Source organism: Molothrus ater, chromosome 23, assembly GCF_012460135.2.
Source record: "Molothrus ater isolate BHLD 08-10-18 breed brown headed cowbird chromosome 23, BPBGC_Mater_1.1, whole genome shotgun sequence".
NCBI classification, from domain to species: Eukaryota; Metazoa; Chordata; class Aves; order Passeriformes; family Icteridae; genus Molothrus; species Molothrus ater.
In genome coordinates, this window is record NC_050500.2 from 2,719,247 (window position 1) to 2,735,625 (window position 16,379).

Genomic DNA, 16,379 nt, shown 5'->3' on the forward strand with positions numbered 1-16,379 from the left:
AAGACTGAAATATTATTTTATGATCTCTATTAAAAGAAAATGAGATATTAGAACTATACTAAAAGAGCAAGGAGACATCAGAAAGCTGGAAAGGAATGAATAATAAAAACCTGGGACTGCTCACAGCCCCGACACTGCTGGACCATGATTGGTCATCAAGTAGAAACAATGCACAGGAGACTAATCCAAGATGCCCCTGTTGCTAAACCATCTCCAGCCCACACTCCACAGCCAGCAGATTGTTATTGGTTCCATTTCTGTTCTGAGGCTTCTCAGGAGAAAAATCCCAGCAAAATGATTTCCATCAAGCACGTCAGTGCCAGGTGATGGCACAGGCAGCATTGGCTGGCCGAGGTCACTGTGTCATCCCTGCCAGCCCAGGTGTCACAGCAAGGAGGAGAGAGTTCACCCTGTGTTCACCCTGCAATACAGAGCAATACAGAGCAATACACATTAACACAAGATGATAACCTTTTTCTGTTTTCATTACATGTTGATTTATTGTTACAGGAAACCCAAACCAACAAAAGCACACAAAAAACAACACTCATCTACCATTAACACCCCCTCCAGATGACACACAAACTCACCATCCCTCTCATCACAACTGCTAAATTACACCCCAGCAATCGTTGGTCCTCGGGAACCTGGTTCCCAGTAGCCTCCAAAAGATCCTCCTGCCTGACCAAAACCCTGGTCCCTGGATGGTCTGCACCCAAACTTTGGTGATGAACGTTGCCTCACAGACCGACCGGGACTGAGGAAAAAAAAAAAAAACCCGGCTGGGGATTTTTTATTCTAAATTTAAAAATGAGTTAAAAAACCTGAAAGCAAAAGTCACACACACAAGTTTAAATCCAGTCAGGTCCCTCACTCTGGGTTAGCCCAAGGAGGTTTTTGGTGTGGCAGCAGGAGAAGGGTGTAACACACCCCTTCAAATTATATTTTATTCCTAGTGACACTGATGAGGCTTTTTCCCCATAATGTGCATCAAGATGCTGTGGGAGAGCTTCTTTCCAAGCATGAAATTATATCCTTAAACAACTGTCGGCTCCATTTGCAAGCTGAAAAAAAAATCTGGATCATGTTTTCCTTCCAGTAGTAACCAATAACCAACAGACAGGGCCTTCACAAACACCCTACAGGAGTTACTTCTGACTGATCCTTTTGACTGGCCCATAAAAATAAGGCAAATTGATTGAACAGTGTTAAAGCTCATCAAATGCTAGCTAGGAAATACATTATTATTATTCATGAGCTGCAATTTATTTGAATGTTTTCCTTCAGTAGGACTGGAACCTGTGTGTTAGAATTTGTTGTTTAGCCAGAAAAAAGGCTTTTTTTCACAATGGGGAGTTTACATAATCCACAATAATTTTAAGGAATCCTGAATGCTGCAATTTGCTTTTTTTCCTCATTGCTCTCTTGGTCAGTTTTGTTTTGCTGCTCCATGTTCAGTGTTTGTTGCATATTTATCATCAGCTTCTTATCTTTCTTATCTTCCTCATCTTTCCTTCATTCTTGCAGCCTCCCAGAAAGCAATCAGACTGGAAAATCCCCAAACAGAGAAATCAATGTATGCTACAGCTTGATGCCTCTCTTTTCAGTCTTGCTTTCAGCTTCTGAAGATCAGAACTTTTACCAATTTTAAGCCCATAGTCTGTGATTTTCCAGGCCTCTTCATAACGCTGCTTTTCAAAGTTATATTGTGCAATTTTGTGAAAAGTTTGGGTTAAAGATTCCCTGCCAGGGCACTCAGAGATGGTGCCCAGGGCCAGGGGCTCGTCCAGCTGCAGGGCTTGCATGTAGTGCTGCACTGCTGCCTCCTCCCGAGCCAGGGCCAGCAGCAGGAAGCCCTGGCAGCAGTGATCCCCAGCCTGTGTTTTTGGGCTGTTACAGCCATGCCCTTGGATCACTTTTTCCATGTCTTTCAGAGCTTTTTCATATTTTTTCAGGTGCATCAGGCAGGCAGCTCTGTGCCTCAGGTACCTGGGGTTGGCCCTGCTGGCCAGCACAGCCAGGCTGTGGTAGCCCAGAGCCTGCTGGTGGTTGTGGACTTTCATCAGCACCTTCCCTTCCTGGGCTGCTGCCTGTGGGGACAGAGTAATCCATGTTAGTTAATAAAGATGTTGCCCTGATTTTTTAAGATTCTCGAAGCTTTCTGATGTTTACATTCTTGTAACAAACTTTCTCACACACCTTCTGTAAATAACTTGTTGTTTTGCATTCTTTTGTGGAAGAAAAGAAATTTGATAGATTGTTAGTTTGTCCAGTGTCATTGGAGAGGTGGCACTGTCACCCTTTAATCCACTGTCACTTTTAGAAAACTGTAAATGTTAGAGTTAAGAAACAAACTTCCCTTTTTTCACCTTGAGAGCAGTGCTATGTGCGCTCATGTTATTTCATGTCCTATAGTGACATAAAGGGGAAAAAATTAGGGGAAAAAAAATCTAGTCTGGACTGGTCATACACACAGACACTAACTAGTTGTTTTATCAAATATTGGAATTACATCTAGCTGGAGAAATAATAATTTTTGCATACAGATAAGAGTTCAGCTGCTCCCTGCACGTGGCCTTTGGGAAGCATTTTTGTCATCAGCCTCATTGCAGGTGACCTGGAAGGGCAGGAAAATCCTCAGAGTGCATTCCAGGGAAACTGGAGTCCAACTTGTCATTAAAATCTTGATTTTGGCTTTCAGACTGAAATAATTTAGGTGCCACCTGTAAAGGGCCATGAGTGGATCCCTGGATTGTGTCCCTGTGTCCCTTTTTTCCATCTATTCAATCTTATGATATGACCAAGGCAAATCTTATGATATGACCAGGATATAAAATTCTTGGCCCACTGGGAACTTGCTGCTATCTCAGGAGCTTCTAAAGTCCTTTTTTTCTGCACAGAATTTCTTCTGAATTTGTTTAAATTTCTTAGGAATTATGAACAAAAAGGTGCCTGGACCATCATCCCCAGGTGCTGTCCCACAAATGCAAGAGCTAAAAATGAAATTTTTGTCTCTACTGGAGCTTACCTAAGATTAATTAAAAAAAAGGCCAACTGGTGGCTTTGCTAATTGTTAATCTTGAGTGCAATTTGAACTCCCTGCCCTCATCTGAAGGGAAAAACAACAACAAGAAAATAGAGAAGGCTGAAAGAGCCACATAATTTTTAGGTTCATGGAGGTCAATGAAGAAAAGTCCTTTAAAAGTATTTGCCTCAAATGGATTTCTCATTATTCCCTTTTATTGGTAATAAATAAAGCTTTTAATGCGCTGCAGCAGAGTGAATATTCAGGTTATAAAGGCTGCCATCAGCAGCTGAGGGCTTGCAAAAGGCTGGGCCAAACAAGCTGAGGCTCAAGCAAAGGATAAATATTTGCATCCTCCTCATTTCAGGGGTAACTCCTGCTTGTGGATGCAGAAATCCAGTTAGCCCAGCCACTGGTTTAGTAGCCACACCTGACAGCCAGGTCAGGTCCTCCAGTTTCTTTGTGTGCCCCTTTTATTTTGGCTGACTGGGGTTAGGATTAATTTCTGTCTGCCAGGACTGAGAACAGGTTCTGCAGGAAAGGAATCAATAGTGCAGGGCAAGTCCCAGCACCTCGTCTGAGAGCAGTGGCATGAAATAATTTCGTTTATTCTCATGGTTTAGGAGGAATTCTGCCCCAGTTATTTCATTATAATGCACATTATATATATATATGTATATATATCGACAGATATATATATAGCAATATATATCTCTATATAATATATATTGCTAAATAAATATTATATACATATATAAAATATAAAAAAAATATAAAATATATATCTATTGCTATTTTTCTTGACATAATCATATTTATTAAGGAGTGTCTCAGCTTTCACGCAGAGAAATAGCAATAGGACTTCTCCCCAAATAGTGTCAACCCCTGGCTTTAACAATTCTGGCCATAAATTTTCAGACAGCCTGTCCAAACACATCTCAGATGTCTGTGTACATTTAAAGAGCAGCACATTTGCTTTGTCCTTTGAAATGTTTTTAAAACAACTCCTCAACCCAAGTGTCCTCTCAGTGGCAGGAATTTAACAAGGGATCGAGGTGGAATTGCAGCTGCCTGAGGAGCATCTTGGCAAGAGAAGGTGTTTTTTGTTCCCCCCTAGAAATTCCAGAGTTCTGGATCACATTGTTCCAAGGAACTCAGTGCAGTTCCTTAAGATAGCTTGTGTTTGTGTAGTTAAATTGTCATTTTCAGCCTCTAAGGTGAATTTGTTGTCTCAGAGGCAGAAGAAAACACAATGGTTGTTGTTGTGCTGAATGCTGAATCTGATGCTGGAGGTTTCAGTGCTCTAACCCGGGGCATTTGGGGTTATTGCACCACAATATTGCATTTATTCACTGAGCAATATTGCAATGTGGCATTTCTTCCCATTTCCCTGAGAGTCCCCACATCAAGCCACGAGATTCTGCCTTTCCTGCCACACACACTTGGAGGAAAAATCCCATCTGAAAAGAAAGGATTCCCTTTCACCCTTGCAGATGGAGCAAGGTTGGACAGTTGGATTCTGGATTCTCTTTTGGCTTTGCCTGATTTAAGGGACCTGAGCTGGGATGTTTTTGGGGTGTAACAGGGAAGGATTAATCAGCAGCTTGCATGTTATCTCCTAACAGAGATAAAGATGAAAACCAGGCTCAGGGAGAGAAGGCAAGGGAAGCCAGAAGGATGGCCACAGCTGAGTTCAGCTGCTCCCTGCATGTGGCCTTTGGGAAGCATTTTTGTCATCAGCCTCATTGCAGGTGACCTGGAAGGGCAGGAAAATCCTCAGAGTGCATTCCAGGGAAATTGGAGTCCAAGTTGTCACTAAAAGTTTGATTTTGGCTTCCAGACTGAAATAATTCAGGTGCCACCTGGAAAGGGCCATGAGTGGATCCCTGGATTAGGTCTCTGTGTCCCTTTTTTCCATCTATTCACCTCACTGGGTGTAAAAGACTGAACATACACATATTTTTGTAGCATTTTTTGGTTCCTGCCTCTAGGGACTAATCTTATGATATGACCAAGGCTTAATTCCTTAGAAAGAAAAAGAGTGAGGAGTTTACGGGGCATGGAATTTATGGCCAAGGGTCATTCCCTGAGCAGCAAATCCCAGCAGATGGAATGATAAACTCTGAGCTTTGGGAGAGGGTTGGGTGTTTCCAGGAGAGTTTGGAGCAAGTTTTTCCTTCTCCACCTGCACATGCCATGAAGGCCATGTGGAATGGCAACTTCACCTAATTCTGGCACAGACCATGTAGTTTTGGAGACTTTTTTTGTAGGTATCTGGATCTCCACAGCAGCTGCAGCCCCAAGGATCTGTGTGAGGGGTTGAGAATCAGTCGTGCATTTACCCCTGACTTAGGAAAGCCAAGGGTTGAAGCTGCACGAGCAGCAAAGCAAACTCCCTTCCTCTGACCTTTTGCAGCTTAATAAATCTTTCAGATTCCTATTCCCATGGGGCTCTCCCAGTTGTTTACAAATTTCTCAGCATGGGACCACTTTCACTATAAATAATGGGAGAATTTTATGGCTTTGTTTTCTATGAAACGGGAAAGAGTACATCAAGGAGCTCTGTCCTTCCTCCACCCTTTCCTATTCAGCTTATGGAGAACTATTTTTAGCTCTTCAGACCTGGCTCCAGGATAATGATGACACGTTTTAAAAATGCCTGTAATTCCAAATTCTCAAAAAACAATGTGGCAGAAATGCTTTTGTGCTGGAGTGCTGAGACTGGGTGTGAACTCTGAACTCTTCTTTTCCTACCTGGGAAATTCAGGAACAGAGCAAACTCCCTCTCCCAGGGTAGGAACTCTGGCAAAGCCAGGCCATCATTGGGAATTTTAGCATTAATTCTGTATGAAAGCTTTTAAAACTTTGCTTTTATTGAGATCTTCCTTTCACAAACCAGAATAAGCTGACAGGCAAAAGGAAGTGCTGCTGGGAAATCCTTTGAGACACTGGGCAGGTGGATGAAACAATTCCTTCCACACCCCAGAGAGCACACACTCATCCCCTGGTCACAAAATACATCTAAAGACTCCCAGGTGCTTGAGTTCAAACAGTTATAAGCATGAGATGAAAGGGAGCAATGTTTTCTTTTTAAACTCCCAACCCTGGTATTGGGCTCCAGTTTTGGAATCAGCCTGGTCACACCTCTTGTCTCAATCTCTCATGATAAATAAGCCACAGTGAGGGGTTTTATTTCAAACACAGCTGCCAAAAAGAGACAGAAGTAAGTTTCTCTCCCATTTTAAAGGCTTCACTCACGTGTGGCACCAGTGGGTTCTCACTTGTCAGTGCAGTATAAGCGATACAAATGTTAGTTTGATTTTTTTCTTTTCATTTTTCTTTTCTTCCTGACAAGTTCTTTTCTTCCTCCTGTGTTGCCTCAGAAGGGAAGCAGCATGGATGGACTGGGCTGTGAGACCCCCACAGAAGGAGTGATGTGGCAGCAGGGGAAATTCAGCTCTAAAATGTGTCTTCATTTACAGACACCTCCTTAGGGCCTCCCTAGTCACAGTCTCAATTGTTCCTTTATCAGCTTTCTAAAGTGGAAGATTGCAAATTGCCTCTGAAATCTTCCAACTCTTCCCCCTAAGACTGAACTTTTTACATTATTTAGAAGAGAGGGGCTCTTTTCTCTGTAATGGGTCATGTCTGGGGGCTGGTAAATTAATACTTGTTTACTTATATCCTCCTGCTGTTCTGTTAAAATACATTCCAAGGGCTCCCCTTGCTGCATTAAGGATATCAGCATGTTATTTGTTTTATAACCTGGGAGAGAGCATAACAATATAGCTTCTCACCAGGGTGCACACCAGCAACAAATTGAATAAAAGGAAGCAAACTCATTCTCAGAATCCAGAGCTTCTGGGTAATCAGAATTGCAGATGCTTGGCTGAGTGTTAAAACTCTTCACCATCAATCTGACCTTCTCTTGTCTTATTATTGGAGATACTTTCTGGGTGTACTTTGGGGGAGAAACAAGAAAAAATGCTGAATAATAAATACTTGGGGGGGATCAGAGCTTTGTGGCATTGTTGTGTCAGTTTTAGCTAAGAAAACCAGCCTCAAAACCTTTATTTTGTAAAAATGAGATCATATTAGAAATCCTGAATGTTGCACAAATGAAGGGTGGAAGTATTTAATGTCACTGAATTGAAATACTCAGCTCTTTTCATCGTGAAAATGAACAAAACATGAATCCCCCTTCACCAGGAGCCATCCATGAGCCCCGTGTATCCCCCAGAGTACAACAATTAGCAATGATCTGTTAAATCTCTACCTGCTGCCCTCACACCCCCTGAATTTCAGTGTGGGCATCACCAGCTCTTGTGCTAGGGAGACTGAAAAGGAATCCCAAGTGCTCAGATGTGGCAGTGATGGATTACTAGAGACTGATCAGGGTCACTGCAGTGGAAGAAGTTTGGCTCCAACTCCCTGGCTGAAAAACCAATTTGTGCCCTATCCATCTGCTGAAACTCTCCCCACGCACTTCTCAAGGCAGGGAGAAATTCCTGCAAAATCCCAGTTTTGCTTCCCAATTATTTCCCCACTGAATCCACAGATGTGGGATCCAAATAAAAGGGCTGTACCTGAGCAAGGTGCTGCTGTTTCTTGGTGTCTACAAAGTTCAGGAGAAAGGCCACGTCCTTCTCATCTCTCCTGGCCAGGACACTGAGAGGGGCAGCTGCTCCTGCCACGTTCCTGCCCTGCAGCTGCAGCACAGCCAAGCGAGCCCTGGCTGTGTCCTCAGCAGGACAGCGGCCAAAGGCTTCCTGCAGGTGCTTGAGGGCCTCTTGGTGCCTTCCTGTTGGGGAACACCAGCACAAACTCCATAACCCATCCCATGGGGAGAAAGGTACCGAGAAACCACAGCGAGGCAGGGGTCAGGCAGCCAGTCCACATCCAAAGGTGTTAATTATGTCACACCCTGTCAGAATTCAGGGCATCTCTCTGGCTGTCCTGGATTGCCAGGACCTCTGCCAGGGGGCACAGAGCAGAAGATGCCTGTGGTTTTGATTATGACCCATGGAGCAAGTTGCCAACCTTAGATGAGGATCTGCAAGCCACAAAAGTATAAGTAGAATAATAATCAGTTTGTCACGGGGTGACAAATAGATTTTTTGGGGTTTTTGGAATCGGGGTTCAGGGGGCAAGATGGAGGAATCTGGGCATGTCCAGCCTTTCTCCTTCTTGGCCTCCATCTTCTGCTGTGATGGTGGCACTTTTGGGTTGGTTTAGAGTAGAAGCTCACTGTCTAACATAGGTGATGGGTATTGGGAAGGAATTGTAAATATTGTACACATAGTTTTTAGTATAAAAAGATAACACTGCCCTGCGGGCTGCCAGCGTACCTCTGTCTGACCTGCTGAGTGGAGCTTGGCAGGTCAGGAGAAAGAATTTTATAGATAAGAAGCAATAAACAACCTTGAGACCAAGAACTGAAGAGTTCTGACTCCTTCTTCGACTGCCAGGCTGGGAAAAGAGACTTTCTAACACATCTTGGGGTCACTTTGACCAGTTAAAGTCCCAAGAATACCCTGTCCCAGAGTGTTTTCAAACTTCTCTTGAGAAGTACCATCCAGCACCATCCACCATTACCCAGCACCATCCAGCATTATTCAGCACCGTCCAGCACCACCTAGAACCATCCAGCAACACCCTTGACATTTAATATTTACATCTATCCATTTTCTGCTCCTTCACGAGGCCTGACCAGCTGTGCTGAAGGACTGGAACTCACCATTTGCCATCAGAACATCAGTGTAGAAGATGTGATGTTGTGCAGCCCTGCAGATCTTGGTCAGTGCTTTTGCCATCGTGAGTAGGTCCCCAAGGATTTCTTCTCCTGGGACATCTTTGGTGGCCATGAGCTCGCTGAGAGTGGCCCTGCCATGCTGGAGGAGCCACCCAGTGACCAACCCTTGGGCTTCAGGCTTCAAGGACAGGATTGCTGGGATCACTGCTCCTGCCTCCACCTTCAGTGCTGAGATCAGATCTTGCACTGCCTCCTGTGGAAAAACAGCACCAAGGAAAGAAGTGGAAGCAATAATTAAGTATTGATCATTTGTTCTTTTAGCTGCTTTCTGTTCTCTGCTGAACCATGGAGAAACTCTGCTCTTCCCTGTCCTTGTGCTGCAGCTTTTCCATTTGCAAAGCTGATAGGAGGTCATAAAGGCAGGTTTGAATCAGTGTTTGCAAAGTGCTTTAAACTCCTCGGGTTATCACAGAAAATCATGACCAAGGTTTACCCCTCCTTTCCCTAGGCTTGGAAAGAAAATCAGCAAAGCCAGATGAGCTGTTCATACACCCAGCCAAAGCCAGAGCCTTTCACTGCCCAAATTCTGTGAGAAACTCCTGATTCCAGCGATTCCACAACAAATTCTGTGATGCTTTACACTCATTTTGTTCAGTACCCTCAGAAAAACCAGCAAAGCCCCACATGGACAGTACCTTCTGCTGCCTCAGAGCGAGGTGAACAAACCCTCGGCCACTCAGAGCTTGCACATTCCTGGGATCCTCCTTCAGGACAGCATTAAAATCAAAAATTGCAGTTTTCATCTGCCCAAGGCGCCCATAGCATCGTGCCCTGGTGAGAAGGCAATCCTCAGCATAACCACCTGGAGGACAGGGATGCAGCCATGGTTACTGCAAGGATACCCACAGGAAGCTCCAAAAAAGCTCCACTTGGCCTGAGGATACCTCAGGATGAAGTACAATGAGAGTTTGCTTAAGTGGAAGTTTCCTTTATTGTTGTTGCAAGTGGAATTCCTGCTACGTGTTGAAAGGAAAGAAGAATCTGTGTCAGGCTGGAGTGGGAGCAGCAGGAATGAGAGGAGAAAGCCCTAAGAGGGAGATCTGGGACTGCGTGAGAGTGGAGGCATGAAGCCATTTGGCTGTTTTAATAAAGTGGGGTCAGAATCACAGAATAGTTTGGGTTGGAAGGGACCTTAAAGAGTCCCCAGCCCCCTCCCACGGGCAGGGAAGGTACACATTGTTTTGGATAAATGACTTATCCAGATGGGACTGACTAATTCCCTGCCAGAATTAATATGCACTGGGATTTGTGATACTGAGCTGCTTTTTCTTTTTTTTTCTTTTTTTTTTTTCTTCTGCTTTCACACAAGTGCTGCCCAAATAAACACATAGAGTTGTCAGAGAAAATCCTGGTCCCTCCATTCCCTGCCTGCAGAGCATTTCTCTGCCTGCCATCCACATATCCCTTCCTTCCAAGGCAATTTCGATAAGGATCTTAATATGCTCAGGGTTGCAATCAATAACTGTGGCATCCAATATTGGATGATAAATCATCAGTGCCACTGGAAATATGTTTTCATAGGGAGGTCAGCAAATGCAGCTGCCTGCAGGGATCAGCCAGCAGACAGGCTCCAAGCAATTCCTCTGCAGTAATGAGGCTTTTTCTCCCTCCTGGTTTGCTCCAAAACTTCTGTACCAAAGGTTATTATCACTCTGGAGCTCTACCAGTTGGCTCCTCTAAAGACAATATCTATTTCTTAACAAGCATCTGTTCTAGCAGGTGGGGAGCTGATAAGCTGGAATGCACGGGCTGTGAAATGGAACCATCTCCAAGCAATTAACAGGCTTTTTATTCCATTTCCACCAGCCAGCCTCTCTTCTCTTCAGTGCTGCTGTCATAACATTTGCTCAGAGTGAAAGGCAGATTTCCATACAAACATGGTTTTACTTGGAACACGCCAGAAGAATTTCCATGTCAGCCTGGTCTCTCTCCTGAGGGAAAGCTGGGATGGTGAAATGTGTGAGGGGCTGCATTCACTCCTTTGCACTGGGTGAAGAAGAGGGAGTGATGTCCCCGTAGAATTGAGCTGAACCCATTTAAATTCCTTGAAATTTAAAATTTAAAATTTTTGAAATTTAAAATTTAAAATTCCTGGCCCAGGTGAACCTGCTGTGTCAGCCCTCACCGGGGAGGTGACACAGGACATCTGGACATCCTGTCCCACCCACATGATTTCCCTTAGGAGCAAATCCCCACGGGCATCCTGGTGCCCTACCTGCAGCAAGGATGGCAAAGGACAGGTGGGCAATGGCCTCTTTGATGGCAGCAGCCTCCTGTTTGCCCTTCAGGATGGCCAGGGCTCGCCAGCGGCAGTGCCTCTGCAGCAGCTTTCTGTCCTCGTCCTGGAAAATGTCCAGCACTGGCAGGAGGCAGGAGGAATCTCCAATTCTGATCAGTCTCCTCAGCAGCTTAAGGATGGGAGAGGAAAAGGCAGCAGAGAAAGAGTTGAATGGGATGTGAGGCTGTGTGTGAGAGATTTGTGTCCTTCCCCAGCTTCCCCACCTCTCCCTGGAGCTTCAGCCAGCCCAGGATCACAAATCTCCCTGATTTATCCCCTCAGCTGGCCCTGCTGTGAATGCAGGTTGGAGAAAACAGGAATTCTTATCTTTCCTCACCACCACTGCAGCTGTGGAAATAATCCTGGGCAAATACCTGGTGCTGCCTGCTTTGTTTTGGGCAGCATCCACATTGGCACAGTGGAGTGTTTTTATAAATACAGGACGACTGCCCAAAAAAGAGAATGTTCCTGTGGAACACAAGGATTCCAGTGACCCTTTTGACTGCAAAATCAAAACCACTGGATTAATGAAAAATTAGGGAAGTGCTGTAAGTTATTTTTAGTATTGTTATTGATAATTTGGGAAAAGCACTCACAAAGTACTGTCCTTCTGGAAAAGCATCCTGTCTGACCTTTGGTATCTTTGCCTCAACAAGCACTTTTTAAACATAATTTCCAATGAAAATGAATCAAAAGATGGTTTTTACAGTGCTCAGCAGGGACTGGATATTCAAATCTGAGCCAGAGAAGTCTGGACAAGAACAAAGTTATCCTGATGTACCAGACACATCCCTTGAACTCATAACTTTCTCTGTTTTATTGATAGATAAAAGTGATTGGCATCTGACAGGCAGGTGGGCTAAAAATATTTTGAAGAGAAATTTTCAGATGTTCCATGCAGAAATTGCAGCAGAAGCTGCAGATGGAAATCCAACTTCCAAAGAGAGCACTGTAATAAAGCCACATCCTTCATTAACAGCCACCCTAAAAGCAGCAAATTACAGCAAACTTTTATTTTTCATAGGCAGTAGTGAAGTGCTGACAATAAAACCTTTCTCCGTATGGGTTAGCAGAATTTATATGGCATTTTAAAAAGAATACAATAGTTCCCTCTGATGGCAGACCCTGGGAATTCAGCTTTGTAATCCTGGGTAGGAGAACCAACTTTGCTGGAATGGCTTTTAGGGTTTCCAGCACAATTTATCAGCATTGGAGAAAGAAAACTGCAGACTGATATGGGAGTTTCTGAATTTGTGTCTTTCTTCTCCAAGGCTTTGTTAGGATAATTGGGGAGGTGCCTTCTTTTCTCTAAGGGAACATTCCCAATCCATAATGTTGTCCCTAGGGACTGCCTGGTTAAAGTGCTGAGAAATGCCATTAAAAATCACGTGAGGAATGAGCTGGATTTAACTGGGAGTCCTTGTGTGGCCTTTTTGGACACAAATTCCTGTGATTCTATGATTTGATGGCAACATCAGCCCTCTATTTACACCTTTAAGTACTGCTAGAGGTTCTGTATGTGGGCTCCAAGATTGACTATGTCATATCTCTCTCCCTGCTGCCATTCAGGGAGCTCCTAACAGCAAAGTTTAGTTATAAAGGGGAAATGCACCCAAACCACTGAACACAGGGATTAATCTGTAATTTCACTGCTGTCTGGGGCAAATTTGGCAAATCAGCTGTTGAGGAGGGAATGACCCTGAGGATGAGGCTTTCCAAGTGCTCCTTACCTGGTTGCCATCGTACACAGAGCCTCTCTTGAGCTGCAGCAGGGCCAGCCTGGCCAGCACAGGAGCCCTCTGGGGGTTTCTGGAGAGGGCCAGTGACAGCATCTCGTGGGCTTCTTCCCCACGGCCCATCTGGTACAGGGCATCAGCACACAGGATCCGGGATGCCTCGTCAGAGCTGTCCAGCTCCACCAAGAGAGAAGCCAGCTGGAAAACCCCAGGGGCATCTCTGGAGTGGGAAAAAAAAAAAAAAAAAAGCCAACAAAACAAAACACCTTCAAGGTTAGGGATGTGCACAGCCCTGTTTGCTTTTTCTGAAAGGAAAATGAGCTGCCTCCTGGGTACCTCTTCTTCTGGAGCATCATCTGTCCTTCCTCCTGGAGGACCTTCAGCAGCAATCCCCTCTGGTTCCATGGCACATAGGACTTGATGGTGAAGATGGTTTCATCCAGCTTCAACTGGCAAGCTGTGATATAATCCAGGGCTGTCAAGTAATTGCTGCCACCAGAAATACGGATCAGCCCACGCCCACACAGGGCTTTGATGCAGCTGCTGGGATGTGGGGACTCATGCTCGATGACCCTCTGGAAGTCCTGCAGGGCTCCGTGGTGGTCCTGGGCGTGGAGGGAGCAGAAGCCTCGCAGTGCCAGCAGGGTGTTGTGGTACGTGCTCTGCTCTGCTGCCAGCAGCTGCTCACACATGTCCAGGGCAGCCCTGGGGTGTCCCTGCAGGAGGTGACAGTCTGCCAGCCGGACCCTGAGCTCCCGGCTGGACCCTGGGCAGATGTGCAGGAGCAGCTGGATTGTCTGGATGACAGGAGGGAGCAGCTCAGTGCCACAGGTGCCCCTGAGCTCAGCCCGAGCACGCACAGCCTCCCTGTAGGATGCAAACCTCCCCTCCAGGGCAGCTCTGGCCTGCTCCTCGATCTTCTCAGCATCACAGGGTGAGAAAAGCTCTTCAAAGCCTTTCATTGCCTGGGCAGGGTCTGCTGCAAAAGCTGCTGCTAAATCCTGCATCATTTCCTGCGTGCATCCTCCCAGGAAGAAATACCCAGCAGCTCGTTCCAGGAGCAGAGCCAGAACGTCCTCACCTCCGAGATTCGCAGCTGAGAATCCCTCAAGGGCCTTGGTGCAAACAGCCACACACTCCTGAAACTCTCCTGTTTTTCGGAGGTGGGCTGCCCATGCCCTGCACACCCAGGCGTGCCCCGGTGCCACTGCAGCCAGGAATCTGTAGCACTCACCCAGCCACTGCTCCGAGGATCTGCAGCCTGGGCTTTTCTCCTGGCACGTGGAAAGATGATCAGAGAAAGCTTGGATGACCTGGGGCAGGTGCTCCCTTTGCCTGCTGCACACGTAGGCTGCTGCCTCAGTTTGGTGCAGCACAAAGGCTTGGACATAATCCAGGATTCCCTTCCCAACCTGTGTCCCTGAGAGCACCCGTGCCAGCGCCCTCAGCAGCAGCAGCTCCATGGAACCCCTTGGGTTGCCCTCCAGCAGGAGATTGCATTTCCTCACCACCTCCTCCGAGCACCCTCGCCTCAGCAGGGCCTCCAGCTCGTACACTGAGGCCACCACGTTGTTGGGGATGAGGGTGGAGAGGAAAATCGCAGCTATTCCCACGCTGAGGGACACCACGGCCAAGTTCCTGCTCTGGATTTTGGGGATCTGAGCCTTGCCTTGGCACCAGGCCTCCAAGGTGGCCACCACTCTCTCCCAGAGCCCGTGGGCCATGGAGTTCACTCTCTGCACTGCTGTGGGGGCGCAGCAGCTGAAGGCAGCCAGGTAAAAAGCCGCGGCTGCTGGAAATTCCTGCAGGGAGAGGCGCTCGTCCCCTTCCCCACAGAGCAGGGCGGCGAGCTCCTCAGGGGACATGGCCGGGCCTTGGGCCTTCACCAAGCGGCGTCACGGGCAGGACATGGCCAGGGCCTGGAAAACAGAAACGAGGGGCTGTGGAACAGGGTTTGGGCAGAAAATCAGAAATGCGGGGATGTGGAGCAGGGTTTGAGCAGAAAAACAGAAACCAGGGGCTGTGGAGCAGAAAATCAGCAGTGAGGGGCTCTGGAGCAGGGTTTGAGGCAAAAATCAGCCGTGAGGGGCTGTGGAGTCAGAGAATCAGCAGTGAAGGGCTGTGAAGCAGGGTTTGAGCAGAAAATCAGAAATGAGGGGCTGTGGAACAGGGTTTAAGCAGAAAATCAGAAACCAGGGGCTGTGGAACAGGGCCGGAGCAGGAAATCAGCAGTGAGGGGGTGAGGAGCAGGGTTTGGGCAGAAAATCAGCATTGAGGGGCTGTGGAGCAGAATTTTGGCTGAAAAATCATCAGTGAGGGGCTGTGGAGCAGGGTTTGAGCAGAAAATCAGTAATGGTGGGCTGTGGTGCAGAATTTTAGCAGAAAATAATCAGAGAGGGGCTGTGGAGCTGGGTTTTAGCAGAAAATCAACCATGAGGGGCTGTGGAGTAGAATTGTAGCAGAAAATCAGCAGTGAAGGGCTATGGAGCAGAGGTTTGATAGAAAATCAGTAATGGTGGGCTGTGGAGCAGAGTTTCAACAGAAAATAATCAATGAGGGGCTGTGATGCAGAGTTTTAGCAGAAAAACAGCAACGAGGTGCTGTGGAGCTGAGTTTTGACAGAAAATCATCAGTGAGGGGCTGTGGAGCACAGGTTTGAGAGCAAATCAGCAATGGGGGACCATGGAGCAGAATTTTAGCAGAAAATCAGCCATGAGGGGCTCTGGAACACAAGTTTTTCCATTTGCAGGGAGCGGTTTTTCAAATGCCAGATGCCAGCAAACCCAGGCACTGTGAAAAGCCAGGGTTTGGTCACTGCCAGGTTTCTGAGGGAGTAAAGCCATGATGAGAAACATACAGAGGTTCACAGAGAAAGCACCCACCCCCTTGGTCAGTGTTCCCTGTCCATGAACGAGGCTGGGACAACCATTTGATAAATTTTTAATCATCAATGTCACCGCTGGTGGGGACACAGAGGACACAGAGCCACCACACCTTGATGCTTCACCCACCCCTTACCTTTTCTCTTGGCCTGGAGGAAGGAGGATAAAATCGGTTTTTTTCCACCCAGCAGACAGGACGAGGCTCCTGCCCCTCATCCCGCACACCTGAGCCCGACACTGCCGATACCTGAGAGGGGACGAGACGGGGCTGGGACGGGGGGGATGGAGGAAAGGAAGGAGAAAAGGAGGGAGGGAGAACAGGGCAGGAGCGGGCGCTGTGTTGCCTGGAGACCGCAAACACTGCCCGGTCCCGGTGTCCCACGGGGCGGGGACGGGCACGGGAACCGTGCCTGAGCTTCTCCCTCCTTATCCCGAGGGACCAGCAGGGATGCTCAGGGCATGGCGTGGGCATGATCCTCCTCATCTGACAGAAATGATCCCACTCACCTCGGGGGAAAAATCTCCACTGCTTTGGGGAAAGGATCCCACTCACCTCGGGGAAAGGATTTCACTCGGGGAAAAGGATCTTCCTCACTTTTGGGATAGGATCCTCCTCACTTTGGGGAAAGGACCCTCCATCACTTTG

At 46.8% G+C, this 16,379-nt stretch overlaps 1 protein-coding gene across 1 annotated transcript; it reads right to left on the reverse strand.

Moving 5' to 3' along the window:
- On the reverse strand, window positions 1–14,748 carry TTC34 (tetratricopeptide repeat domain 34). The gene is made up of 7 exons (XM_036396067.2): window positions 13,188–14,748; window positions 12,846–13,071; window positions 11,053–11,245; window positions 9,473–9,639; window positions 8,763–9,030; window positions 7,612–7,826; window positions 1–2,090 (listed from the first exon to the last, which is right to left on the reverse strand). Exons 1-7 carry the CDS (start codon window positions 14,714–14,716, stop codon window positions 1,572–1,574), a joined length of 3,117 nt encoding a protein of 1,038 aa, XP_036251960.1. The 5' UTR covers window positions 14,717–14,748; the 3' UTR covers window positions 1–1,571.
- Between the last annotated feature and the right edge of the window lie 1,631 nt (window positions 14,749–16,379).

What these genes read in the sequence shown, in the direction of transcription:
- TTC34 (XM_036396067.2), bottom strand. Translation starts at nt 14,716, where the DNA reads ATGTCCCCTGAGGAGCTCGCCGCCCTGCTCTGTGGGGAAGGGGACGAG. An exon ending in CTTTGCCATCCTTGCTGCAG is followed by an intron (nt 9,640 to 11,052) that starts GTAGGGCACCAG and finishes CCTGTCCTCCAG; the next exon opens with GTGGTTATGCTGAGGATTGC. An exon ending in TCGCTCTGAGGCAGCAGAAG is followed by an intron (nt 9,031 to 9,472) that starts GTACTGTCCATG and finishes GTTTTTCCACAG; the next exon opens with GAGGCAGTGCAAGATCTGAT.